This window comes from Ixodes scapularis, unplaced genomic scaffold, assembly GCF_016920785.2.
Source record: "Ixodes scapularis isolate PalLabHiFi unplaced genomic scaffold, ASM1692078v2 PGA_scaffold5__190_contigs__length_132052651, whole genome shotgun sequence".
In the NCBI taxonomy this organism is placed as follows: domain Eukaryota; kingdom Metazoa; phylum Arthropoda; class Arachnida; order Ixodida; family Ixodidae; genus Ixodes; species Ixodes scapularis.
Window position 1 is genome coordinate 114,126,829 of NW_024609880.1, and position 12,208 is coordinate 114,139,036.

The following is a 12,208-nucleotide window of genomic DNA, read 5'->3' on the forward strand; positions in this document are numbered from 1 at the left end:
ATAGACCTCATTTTCAGGAAATGTTTAAGGCCCGAGTCACACTAGAGGGACACGAGGAACAACCGACACGGACGAGCCAGACCGTGCAGCACGCCACGCGAAGATATCATTCGCAGGCTGGAAGGCACTCGTGTTTACTTGACGAGCGCCGAGACACAAGCCTATACCAGCTGATGATTTGGGCTCACAATGCGATGATGAGCCGAAAAAAAAAAATTTAATGTGCTCGGTGACGCTCAGCACGACGTAACTCCTTAGACCCTTTCCAAAAGTCCGCTTGATCACATATTTTGAGCCTATACGTCCGAGCATGTATTGGACACGTGATTGGACCCGAGTGCTTACCGGAAGCTGCGTCAGCGTTCGGCGACCACTCGGAACCAATCACGCGCTTCGTGTCCAAGCAATGGCGACTGACATTGGTGCTCGGTGGACTTTGTGAAAAAAGGTCAGCACTATCGTGAGCTTCATCGATCGCAGGGTTCCCCTTCCACTGTTCGACGCGATTGGCCGTCTCCGTTATTGGCGAAAAGCTGCCACCCTACGACCTGGGTGTGAAGTTACGCACAGTGTTATCCAACCCTTTTTAAGAAACCCGAGTTTTTTTGGTTTATTTTTTTTCATCAATTTTTCCAAAATGGCTTTCGAGACGCCGCCATGGCGCGTACTGGGCACTTACGAAGCAGCCAGCAGTGGAATGGCGTACCACCAACCACGATCAAATCACCAATAGTCTGCACGAAGGATGACTTAAAAAAATAATAATTTCCAAATGGCTATATTTAGGGAAAAGGGACGAAGCTTGGGACAATGACATTGCTTGCTGGTTTTAAATCACCGATGCTTTCACGTCGGAAAAAGTCTCCCGAACCTTACTCGCAATTATAGAGAATCGAGTAACACGCGCGGATCGACGGCACTTTAAAGTCAGAGCTCCAACACCCCCCCCCCCCCCCTCTTCAAATGATCTCCGGGAATCTAATTCAATTTTTTTCTCCATTGTCTAACCCTATTTTTCCCCACAATTAACGACCAGAGATAAAGACGCAAAAAAGAAAGCTACTTTTTTTTTTTTTTCACGGGCTTCTCGTTTCATAAAGCCGGCGGATTTCGCCGCATCGACGTGCCGCTATCTGCCATTGAACCGCCTCCGCCAAACGAGCACGCAATCCCGACAAAAGCGACGGACTGCATTTCGCCTCCCTCTTTTTCTGTATCCCCAGAGAAATAAGAGGAAAAAGAAACCCCTTTTCCGCCCTCCCAATTTGAGGAAGATCACGCGCCGCGTCGCGCCACTCGGGGCATTTGGGCCGCATGCGAGTCGCCTCCCTCCTTCCCCAATCTTCCCGAAAATTAAAAAAAAAAAAGGCTCCTCTTTCCCCCTTTCCTCTAATACCACATCTCCCTCCCCCCTCCGAGGGCGCCCATGCGGCCGTAAACTTCCCGCTCCCCCGACTCTCTCGCTACGACGACGACGGCAGCGCTCGGTCTCCCCGGCGGCAATCGGCCGCCGAGGCTCGCGCGCTGCCCGTTCCTCCCGCCGCCGCATTTAATGAGGCAATTCCTTCTCGGCGAGCGAGGGAACGAGCGAGCCGAGAGCCTCGTTCCCGAGGGGTCCCCCCCGATCCCCACGCCTTCTCCGGCGGCACGCACGGCCGAACGTCGTCGCAGCCGCCGAGCCAACGGGCAGCAAGACCGGACCCGTCCTGCGAGGGGCCCTAATTATAGGGAGTTTTCGTAGACCGCGCTGCCCACTCCGCTAAGCGTTCCGCAACGAAGAAGTTGCTACTGCGCCTGCGCGCTGATAACCTTGACTGTGGAGTTCCCGCTATCGTAGCGGGTTGCGGAGGGCCTTGCGGGACGGCGAAAACGATCTACGAAAACTCCCTTATATTTCGTCGCGGAGCGGGGGCCCGCAGGGCCGTTCATCACCCGTGGGACGGCTTCCCCCCCTCCCCGCCGTGCTCCCGCTCGGCCGGCGGCGTGCGTGCCCGCGCGCGTCCGTCGGTGACTCAAGCCCGATCGTTGCCGCGGCGCTCTCCCGCTGTTTCGGCGCGCGGGGCCCCCAAATGAGAGGCGAGCCGGCTCGGGAATACCGGCGGGGGCTTAATTGGCGCCGAGCGGGGACGGCAGGATGCGCCGGGAGCCCTGCAGCCGATGGCCGGCTGCAGCCGCGGCCCCTGGACGGCTGCCCGTTTGGGGCTTTTCGACGGAAAGGCGACTGGCGCGCGCTTACTTGTCCGCTTTCCTGTGCTGCGCAGGGTTTCCGAGGAACGCTGGGCGGGTCGGTGTCGATTACCGCGTTTGGGTACTTCCTCTTTAGCCCTAGACGGGCAAAAATTATGACGCCCGTATACTGATTATGCCCGAATAAGTTCGCAGCTGGTGCTAGCAAAAAAGAGCTGCCTTTTTTCTTCTTTTTTGGTCTGCGAATAAGCTTTTTAGGACATCTGCTCAGGTACACTTCAAATTTAGAAATAGTGTTTCGTTGATTCAGATATGCTAAATCGCCCTTAAAATCCACCCTCGCGGAAAACTATAGACCTTTTTCACAAGGGCGCCGCCATCTTGAAATTTCGTAACTTCCAGTATGGGCGAAAACATTGCTTTGCCGTCGCCACGCCAATAGAATGCATTTAGGAGATGAGGGTAAAGGCCCGTCCACACTCTTGCGACCGAGTACGACCGATAGAGACCAGACCGGTTTTTAATCCTCTTGCGACTTCTTAGGACCGTTCGCGCTGCTGCGGAGCTGGTCCTAAGAAGTCGCAAGAGGATTAAAAACCGGTCTCGTCTCTCTCGGTCGTACTCGGTTGCAAGAGTGTGAACGGCGCTTAACCGTCGCCCATTCTCGTTTTGTCTACCCTCTAGTTTTTTTTTTTTTTTTTTTTTTTTTTTTTTTTTTTTTTTTTTTTTTGCTATTTGGAGGTTAACACATTTTAATATTTTTTTTTTTTTTTTTTTTTTTTTTTTTTTGTCGCCCATACCGGATATGCCTTCTTGGCGGTCGGGGGCGAGAATAAGCGCAAAGGTGTATATGGCAACCACGATTTGCCCAACAAAAAAATTTACGCGTAAAACTGCACGTACATCTAAACGCAGACGAGTGACGACAGCGCGAAGGACACCGCACTCCTCCGAGGTGTCGTCGTCGTCGTCACGGGGGTGCGAACGACGACGAACTAGCGCCCAAAATCGTCCCGACGCGCGACCCAAATAGAAGGAGAGCGCGCGGAGGCGGCGAACGACGGGGGCAGTCACTCGAATGCGCGGAGCTGACGCCGCGACGCAAAGAAAGCCCCCGCCCCCCCAAAAAGAGAAAGAAGAAAGCCCACGGGTAAACGTAAAAACAAAAACGAGTAAAGAAAAGAAAAAAACGAGCAGCGAGCGCGGCAGGAAGGCCACGACGTCGATTCTCCTGGCGTCGTCGTCGCGCGCTCGTCCGCGCGAAGCCGGCGAACGAGCGAGCGAGCTCTCTCGGGGAGGGTGCGGGGTAGAGGGGGGGCAGAAACTACGACGCAGAAGAGCAGGCTGTGCTCGGACAAAAGAAGCCTTTGAGGTTCTTCTCCCAGCGGCGGGACAAAGCCCCGCTCGCGGAAAGAGCCCCCGCAGGCCGCTCGCTCGTCGTCGTCGTGCTCGGCTGTGCAGCGGAGCGCGGGAGACGCGCCTTTGTCCGCCCCGACTCCGCCGCCGCTGTTGCCCCCCCCTCGCCTTTGCGTCCACACACACACGTCTCGCCGCCGCTGAGAGCCGCTTGGACCGTAGCGGGAGTCGACGGATCTCTCTACGCCGACAGTGCGATGGAAGCTACGTGCTCGTTGGACCAGTCCCCCGTCTATCTTGTGCTCCACGTGATGACGCTCTCTGCGCGGGGCGGGAGTTGTGATCACGTTGCGAAAAGGAGACGTGTGACCAGTTCAACGAGCGCGTACCCTCCACAACACACTCAGCTTACGGGTGAACGGACTATAGCAGAGGGGAGGGGAGGGGAAGGGGGGGGGGGGGGTACTTGGGGCTGGGAGTAGTAAAAAAAGGAGAAGTGGGCAGCCCGGGAGATCCGTTTATTCCGCCCGAATATTCGCATTTGTGCGGCAGTACGCGGGGTGCCCGATCTTCGTGGTCTAGGTCTTCGGATTTGGGTGGGGGGACGACGACTGACTGACTAATCGAGAAGAAAAGGAACCTTCCGTGGAAGGGACTTACCGCCGTTTTCCTTCTGTATCCGGACCGTTGTAGCCTGGGCAAAGAGAGAGAGAGAGAGACACGGATGAGAGTCTGTACTTTTCGGAACAGCAGCGCGGCAGTTGTGAGGGTCACGCTGTACTGCAGGGAGCTCGAGTGAGCGCTTCTGCCATCTGCGAGTGGGTACAGCTATTTTTAAAGCGTTTCATGCGTTGCTTTTCCGTTTGGCGATATCTCTGCTTGTACGCGTTTTGGCTCCGAGGTATGTCGCTACGTTCCGAACTGGCAACCGGTTCTTTGAGACGCTGCAACAACCATATTCACAATCGCACGACTCAGGTAGCATATACGACATTACATGCTACTTCGCTCGCTTTATCAGTATACAACAGTCGTCGAGGTAGTATTTCTTTGTTTTCGAACTCACTGAAAAGCATAGTACGAAGGTGCGATTTAAAACACGGCTGCTTTGTCTTTACATAATAAATTTTTCTTGAGTTACAAGCGGCGAACTCGCCGTAATACGCACTTCAAGGCGACGTTTCATCATAACGTCCGTCTCCGAACAAACACCCTGCTAACAAAACCGTAAACTTTCTTCCGAAATCTAAGCGGTGGCTGGACGTGACAATTTTCATTGGAACTGAGTCGGATATCATGGGGGCCCACCCATGACAAAATGCTGTATGAGGGGGAGAGAAGGTCCCAGCAAAATCGAAGTTTTCGGGGGGAGGGTGGGGGGGGGAGCGTCCCCCCCCCCCCCCCCTCCCCCGGGCTGCGTGCCAACACAGAATCAACAAAGTTCATTAGCGCTTCTCTCCACCCCGATAAACAAGCGCACTGTCTTCGGAATCAACCTCGTTGCGCGTCACAGAACCGCAGCGACGCCATGGCCCGCGCCAGACGCGCGTCAATACCACACGCGGTCAGAGAACTACATCCCCGTCCCTCGGCTTGTTTCTGGCGCTCGCTACCTGCAGCCCGTGCAGATATACTCATTTTCATCTTACGATGAAGCGCAGCGAACTCTGCAGCCCAATCCAATGCCGTCTGGGTGTCACGTGACCTCAGTAGAGGCCGCAGCGACGCGCGCGATCACGTGGTACGTTCGCGGCGCTGCATTGGCTAGGATGTGGCTCGTAGCGTCCGGTGCGGTCCATCGTAAGCGGGAACGGGAGAAGGCGCTCTACAAATCTGCCCATCTCTCTTAATTATCGCAGCTTCCGCGTCGTCACGCGTTTGCCTATCTTCCGCGTCGGCGCTTCCGCGCTCTTGATATCGCGCCGACCACCGTCACGGAGCAGTTCGCACTTGGCGGTAGTTTGCCTCTGCAGATACGATCAGCGGAGCGCGTGTAGTATCGCTGTCTACCGATACCACCTAAAAGACACGGAAGGCCCACCCATGCACGACCAGCAATATTGACTTTATTGTTATTATTACTTCTTATTGAAACCACGCCCCTGGTCGTTGAAGTTGTTGTCCGCACGTAGGATCAAATGAGCCGCGGCGCACCAAAACGTACAGGATGTTGCCACAGAGTGTGTCGACACACGGAAACCGGCGTCGCGTTCGAGATGTATACTCACAAACACGCGCACGTAAAAAAAACTGTAAAGCTGGGATCATCGAACGTCGTGCGTGCACATTCCAGTCGGACAACTACCGCCCTTGGGGCGCGCGGCCAAGGAACCAAATAATTCTAGTTTTCCAACGTGGCGACCGCTCCGTCTTGCTTATAAACCGCGCCCGGTACCGATCCCCACGCCGCCGAGATCCCGGACGCAACTCGGCGTTCCGCGCAGCTCGACCGAGAAGCGGGGCAAAAGCCGAAATTACAAAGCACGCGCGCCGTCACCGGAGGTACGGAAAAGAGATCGCGCTGGGTCGCCCCCGTCGACAACGTTAAACTGGCGATCAATCACGGGGCCGCTTCTCGCGGCCGACCCCTCTCGGCGAGTGGCGCCGCCTAGGGGCGAGCGGGGCAGGCCGAGCACGTGCGCGCGCTGCGCCGAACCGCGCACAGACTTGACCCCCGGGCGACCACGGGCGAGGAAAATTACGTAGAAATAATAAACGAGGCTCCGGCCTTCCCGGAACACGGAAAGATGCGGCTGCGCTCGGCTGGGGCCTCCGAAAGGACGCGATGAGGGAACGGCAAGACAGTTTTTGCCCGCCGTAAAAACCGAAAAAAAAAAAAAAACGATTGAATTTTGTTTAGGTTTTTCTTCTCGCTATGTTAGTTTTCATAGTCTGTTGATTCGTGCTAGATACGTGAGCTAGCAACTACAAAATCTGCATTTATTTGTCAGTGTGAACAGTCTTATATCTGTGAGGTGTCTTCATATAATGCTGCACTGAATTACTTCGGTGCGCTTTCCCTTCAACTTCGACAGTTAAAATGAACTGACGCGGCGCGCAAGGAAGATTCCCACTACCGTTTATCGGAAAATCTAGCAGCCAAGCGGTGGAATGAATGCCTCGTCAGCGAGACGATAAATAGAGGGAAAAAAATACGGCACGGATCGACGTACGCGGCAGCGCATGCCTCGGATCTCGACTGTCTGGAGTCGAACGCTTCGGCGTCCGTCGTCACGACCCGCGCGGAATGCGACGCGGAATCGGAGCGAAAGGCAACGCGCGTGCGAGGACATCGCTCGCAGCGGGAAAGAAAAAAATAATAAAGATAAAAAGAAAGATAGAGAGCGCGGGAAGAGAGAAGGGGGGGGGGGGGGGGGGAAACAACGCTTCGCTTCGACGGGAGGACGCGCGGCGGTGCAAGAGATAGCGCTGCCCCCCCCCCCCCCCCCCCTTCCCCCCCCCCGCCTTCTCCCCCGCGTCGCGCTGCTCCCGTCCTCCCGGTCTATCTAGTGTGCCTAGATTAAACAGTGTTTCGAACTGCTCGATCGGTCACGTGATTTGTGGGCCTCCTGCCTTGTCCAGGGGGTGCTGTTAAGAGGGACACGTTAGGACTTGTTTTGGGTAGTATAAACTTGGGCGTCTCAAACTGCCACACATGTAGAACCGACCCTGCTTTGGTGCGGAACATGAGATCACGAGATCACGAGGAAAATACAACAAAGACGCAAAAAAGACGCAACAAAAACTCGAATGTCGTTGAAGCAGCGCAGTTCAAAGCTAAGACGCTGCGTGCGTGAGCCAAGAGATGCTGTTTTACACGTTCCAAAGAAAAAGGAAAACAAGAAAGAAAGCGTCGGGACGCCAGATGTTTTTTGACGTCACCACGCAGAGATAAGAAACACGCATGCTCTCGGGGTGGGTGCACCAATCTGGCACTTTCGATTGTCATACGGCGTTGAATCTAGCCGATCTCGAAAGTTGAAAGGTGTTTCATACGTTCTGCAGCACTACGCAGAAAGATAAAAGCTCAGCGAAAGTGCCTAGTGCGAGGCCCAATCAGGTGAGCTTGTACTACCCAAAATGGTTCAGAGCACGGAGGTAGGCAGCTTCTGGGGGCGACGCGGCACTGTGGAGAGACGCGCCCCCCAGCGATGACCAAAACCAAGAGACGCTATTGGACGAAAAGGAGAGCTAACTTGGCGCCAGCAGCTGTTTTGGTCACACTCGGGAGGCTCCTCGGAAGGTGACCAAAGCAGCTGCTCGCACCAAGTCGGCTCTCGGTTTTGGTCATCGTTGAGGGGCGAGTCTTCCTACCTCCATGGCTGAGAGCTTCAGCGCAGAGGGCCTCCGCGAGGAATGGATGAAAAGCGTTCGTCGTCCGCAGGCGTCTAAACGAAGGAGGCCTCCTCACATAAAACTGCAAAAAGATCCCCGCGGTTTGAGTTGGTCTCTCTCCTAAATCTAGGCTCCCTACTCCCGTCACGACGCGTCCCTCTCCCCTCCCGCCAGCGGAGATCGTAATCCGCCGACACGGCCATCCGGCCTCGCCTCGGCACACCGCGCCGCGACTCGCGTCAAGTACGCAGCACGCCGGAGCGACGAAAAAGAAAAATTAAATAGAAAAAAGAAATTGAGTGGCGGCCGGTTCTCGCTGCAGCGGACGTGGCGGCGGCGACGGCGGCCCCTGGGGCCTCTGATTCGTTTTTTTTTGCGCAGCCAGGGCGCGCGCGGTCCGATTGCCCCGGCGGTCGTTTCCGTGCCGTAAAGCGCCGCTCGTCCCTGACGTAGGATGTCGCGCGGCTCGGCTTTTCTTGCTGTTGTTGTTGCCGCAACTTGGTTTCTCTGTAATTTGTTGTTTTCCGTCATTTACGGGAGAGTTGATGTTGATCGTTTTTGCGGAAGTAATCAGAACTGTGTCGATTACGGGCGGTAGTAAGGCTCCCGAGAGGCATGTACAGGGTGTCACGAAAGAAAATTTACACGGTCTTTTTTACCGCAAAGATAAACTAGGCATCACCGAATGCTCATTCTCCGCTTAAAGGTAGCGCTAGAGGTCACAACCAGATGCCAAAGTTTCAGCCCGATCCGATAACTTAATCAAAAGTTATAAGTGATTTTTCTGAAAATTTCAATGGGAAAATGGCGGCCGACGAAGTTTTCAAACACGTGGGGCTCTACGGCACCAGAAACCGAAAACGGGCAAAAATAGGCTCCATTTTCCATTGATATTTTCAGAAAATCACCTTTTGATTGAGGTATCGGATCGGACTGAAATTTTGGCATCTGGTTGTAACCTCTAGCTCTACCTCTGGGCGGAGAATGAGCGTTCGGCGATGCCTAGTTTATTTTTTCAGTAAAAAAAGACCGTGCAAATTTTCTTTCGTGACACCCTGTATATAAAGAAATGCGCTGAATACCTTTTTCTTTTTTTTGGCTCGGACGGTTTATTTTTGCGAAGATATGTGACGTAAGAACCGGACGTAAGCTCACGGACATACATGTACACGTCCCGGAACACACGTGATAGCGGTGAAGGTAGAATAGAATTATAGGACATTGACGGGAGCCTAAAAAGTTTTCTCCTTTTCTGGCCACGGGAGTTTACAAGGCTGATGACGTTCTTTCAAGTTCGCCGAGAACAAAACTGTTCTGTTACAAATAACAAAAACGAGACTAATAATGTAGCACAAACAACGCTGCCCAAAATCTCGCCGAAAAAAAAAAAAGAAAAACCGTCTGGCATACCGCGGCGGCTTGGGGTTCTCGTAAACATGGCTCTGGGTGATAAAACGGGTCACGTGGCCAGCGGGGCTTCCTCAGCGGGCAACAGCCGAGGCCGAACAACCCCGAGGCTCGGTCGGCTCGGCGGCGTGTGTCGGCGTCGGCGCGAGGTACAACGCCCCCTCGCGGCGTTCCAAGAACCGCGGCCGCCGCGCGTGCACCCGCAGGGGAGCGCCGGAGATGATTCCCGCGCACGAGCTCCTCGGCCGCTCGGTCCGTCGGTTTCCCGGAGGAGCGCCGAAGAGGTCGTCGGCGGCATTTGGGTTTCGAGGGCCGGGATGAGGGGGACCCCCCGGGGCTCGCGTTGGGGGCTTCCCCTCTGCCACGCAGAAGAAGGACGACATCGGGGAGCGGCCATTTTACGATCGCCCAAGCGGGCGTGCGTCGTCGCGCCGCCGCCGCCTATGCGCGTGCTCCGACTCGACCGTCTTTCGTTGTTCCGAAACGTCGGACTAGACAAGTAGAGCACAAACTTGTTGAAATGCTGTTGCCAATACCTCAGCTTAACTCTGTGACGTCGAGCCACTACAGTAACGCCGCTCTTGGCACTGCGCGACGCTTCATCTCACGCTAATCTGGTTTCTGCGCATGCGCAATGCGCATGCCTGGTGTGGGCCAATGAGCGCTTGTTTTGTAAACAGCGTCGAAACGCGAGTCGGGGTGCTGTTTGGAGTGTGAAATCGGCCCCTGTTTTGGCGCCTCACTTCAAACCCTAAAATCTTGCGCACTAAAAAAAAAAAAAAAAAGCAATTCGTGTTTTTACTTTTTTCTTGTAAAGCAGTTGGGAGAGCCAATCACTGCAATCTAGGGGAAATGACGAGGCGGGAAATGTATCTTTGTCTAAAAGAAAGTCTGCGCCGTGGCCACCCAGCTTGACGCAACTACGTGAAACGTTACGCTCAGTGTAACAGCTCGAACAGATTTTTCTTCTATTTTTTTTTTTTTTTTTTTTTTTTAGGTTCGGACATGTTGTAAGTTTTGTCATTTCCCGAGTTCGCACCGTAAATTAAAGAGATGGACTCTTCCGAGCTACTTTGCGGGAAAGTAAGACGCACCGGGTTTCTTAGATTGTGGTGCACTCGTGAGCAAACAAATCGTGCTAAAAAAAAAAAAAAAAAATATTTGACGTTAAGGCCTAACAAACGTTTCAACCTCGCCTGCAAATTTATGTCACAATGCTCCCGGCCGCTTCGCCTCTTATCAAGTCCAAACCGACATCGCCGCCCACCCGGCGCCGATACCGACCCCGAAAAAAAACAAAAACCGAGAGCAACATCGCCGAGCGGCGCGCGACAATCCCACATAATCTACCCAGCGGCCGAACGACCAAACGACTAAAGCGTAAAATCGACTCTGTGGCGCCCCCCCCCCCCCCCCCCCCCCACACACACACACAGGCCTTTCCTTCTCGTAGTCTGAAAAAATAAAAAAAAGCATCCCAGAATCGAACTAGTGCGCCCACGTGTCACATCCCGAACACAACGGATGTCGTCACACACGCACGCCCACACACACACACACAGAGTGCGCCGGCGGTGGTCGGGGGGACAGTCGCGTCGGCGGCGGGATCGACGTCGGGCCGGCGAGGCGATAAGCCCGGCCGTGGCACGGAGGGAGCCGTTCTCCGGGGCTCATGCAATATTTCCCGGGCCGCGGTCAAGAGAAAGCGGCTCGATCGCGGCACCGCCGTCGGAAGCGCCTGATCGATTGCTCGAGATCAATGCGCCTCGGAGCCGCCCGCGAGCGCGGCTGTTCCGGCTTCTCCCCCTGCCCTCGTTCTTCCTCTCGGAGTTCGGGTTCCGAGCACGGGGTCGAAGCGGCAGCGTTGGCAGTTCGCGCGCGCGCTCGCGGCGAAAATCCCCCTCCCTGTCGCGAGGAGATTCGGCGAAGCGTCGCTTTATTTATGTGTTCTGGCTCCGCGTCCCGGCTTGCTTGCGGGGGAGTCCTAGTAGCGGCTGGGGCTCCTCCTCCCACCCGAGGTTCTGGACCTCGGTCGGCGTTAGCCTGATTGATTTCGGGGTTTAACCCCCCGGGGCCCCCTGGCTGCTACCGAACCGGGACGGCGAGAAAAGCCCGCACGACGATTCGTTTCCCTGTTTATGAACGAGGACACAAAAAGGCGTCGCCGAGAACGGCATGAGAAAGCCAAGATAAACCACACACGGTAGGTTTCGTGAACCACTGTTCAATGTTGAAGGAGCTATCCACATATGGTCGCCAGCGCGAAATTTGGATAGAGCAACTTGTCGTCTGCAGCCAGGATCAACGGTTTTGATGGCGGAAAAAGAATCAGAAGCGGAGAACCCTTACTTCATCACCAGCTTCACCTCAAAAAGCCGCAGCTATGGGCGCCGGTGAATACTTTTTTTTTTTTTGAGCGGACGAATTCCGCAAACATGGATTCACTGCGGACAGGATAGGGCGAGCAGCGAAGATCTCCTCATTGTCCCGGAGCCAATGGAAATGCGCTATTAGCCGATAAGAACGGCCAAGGACCAATCACGAAGCGAGAATCTTTAAAGAAAACGCGACACCCCTGCGCTTAAAAAAAGAAAAAAAAAGAAAAAGAAAATACTTTATTTTTTGTTTTGTGGCATTGCGTCTGTTTTAGAACGAACGAATCGAAGCAGTTATGAAGCCACGCGATAGAAACTTTCGCGAGATCGAAGTGTTCTGCGACAAGGTATAACGCGAAGCTTTGGTGTAGAACCGTACTTTTCTGTCGAAATATAGTATATAAAAAAAAAAAAAAAAAGGCACGGCAGTCCCCGTGAATTCGGCACGCCGAGCACGTTACAAAAGTGCCAACCAGCTGGAGGCGAGAATAAAAAGAAAAAAAAAAAAAACGAACTGAATTTTATATTCCAGTTGGCAAGTCTCGCGG

At 54.3% G+C, this 12,208-nt stretch overlaps 1 protein-coding gene across 2 annotated transcripts in view; it reads right to left on the minus strand.

The window, feature by feature from the left end:
- The window catches only part of LOC8030032, a 74,708-nt gene that overhangs the window by 32,545 nt on the left and 29,955 nt on the right, over positions 1-12,208 (minus strand). For both annotated transcript variants that reach the window (XM_029971060.4, XM_029971059.4), the window contains exon 4: positions 4,204-4,237. In XM_029971060.4, coding sequence (XP_029826920.2) covers positions 4,204-4,237 — 34 coding nt within the window. The remainder of the gene's footprint in view (positions 1-4,203; positions 4,238-12,208) is intronic.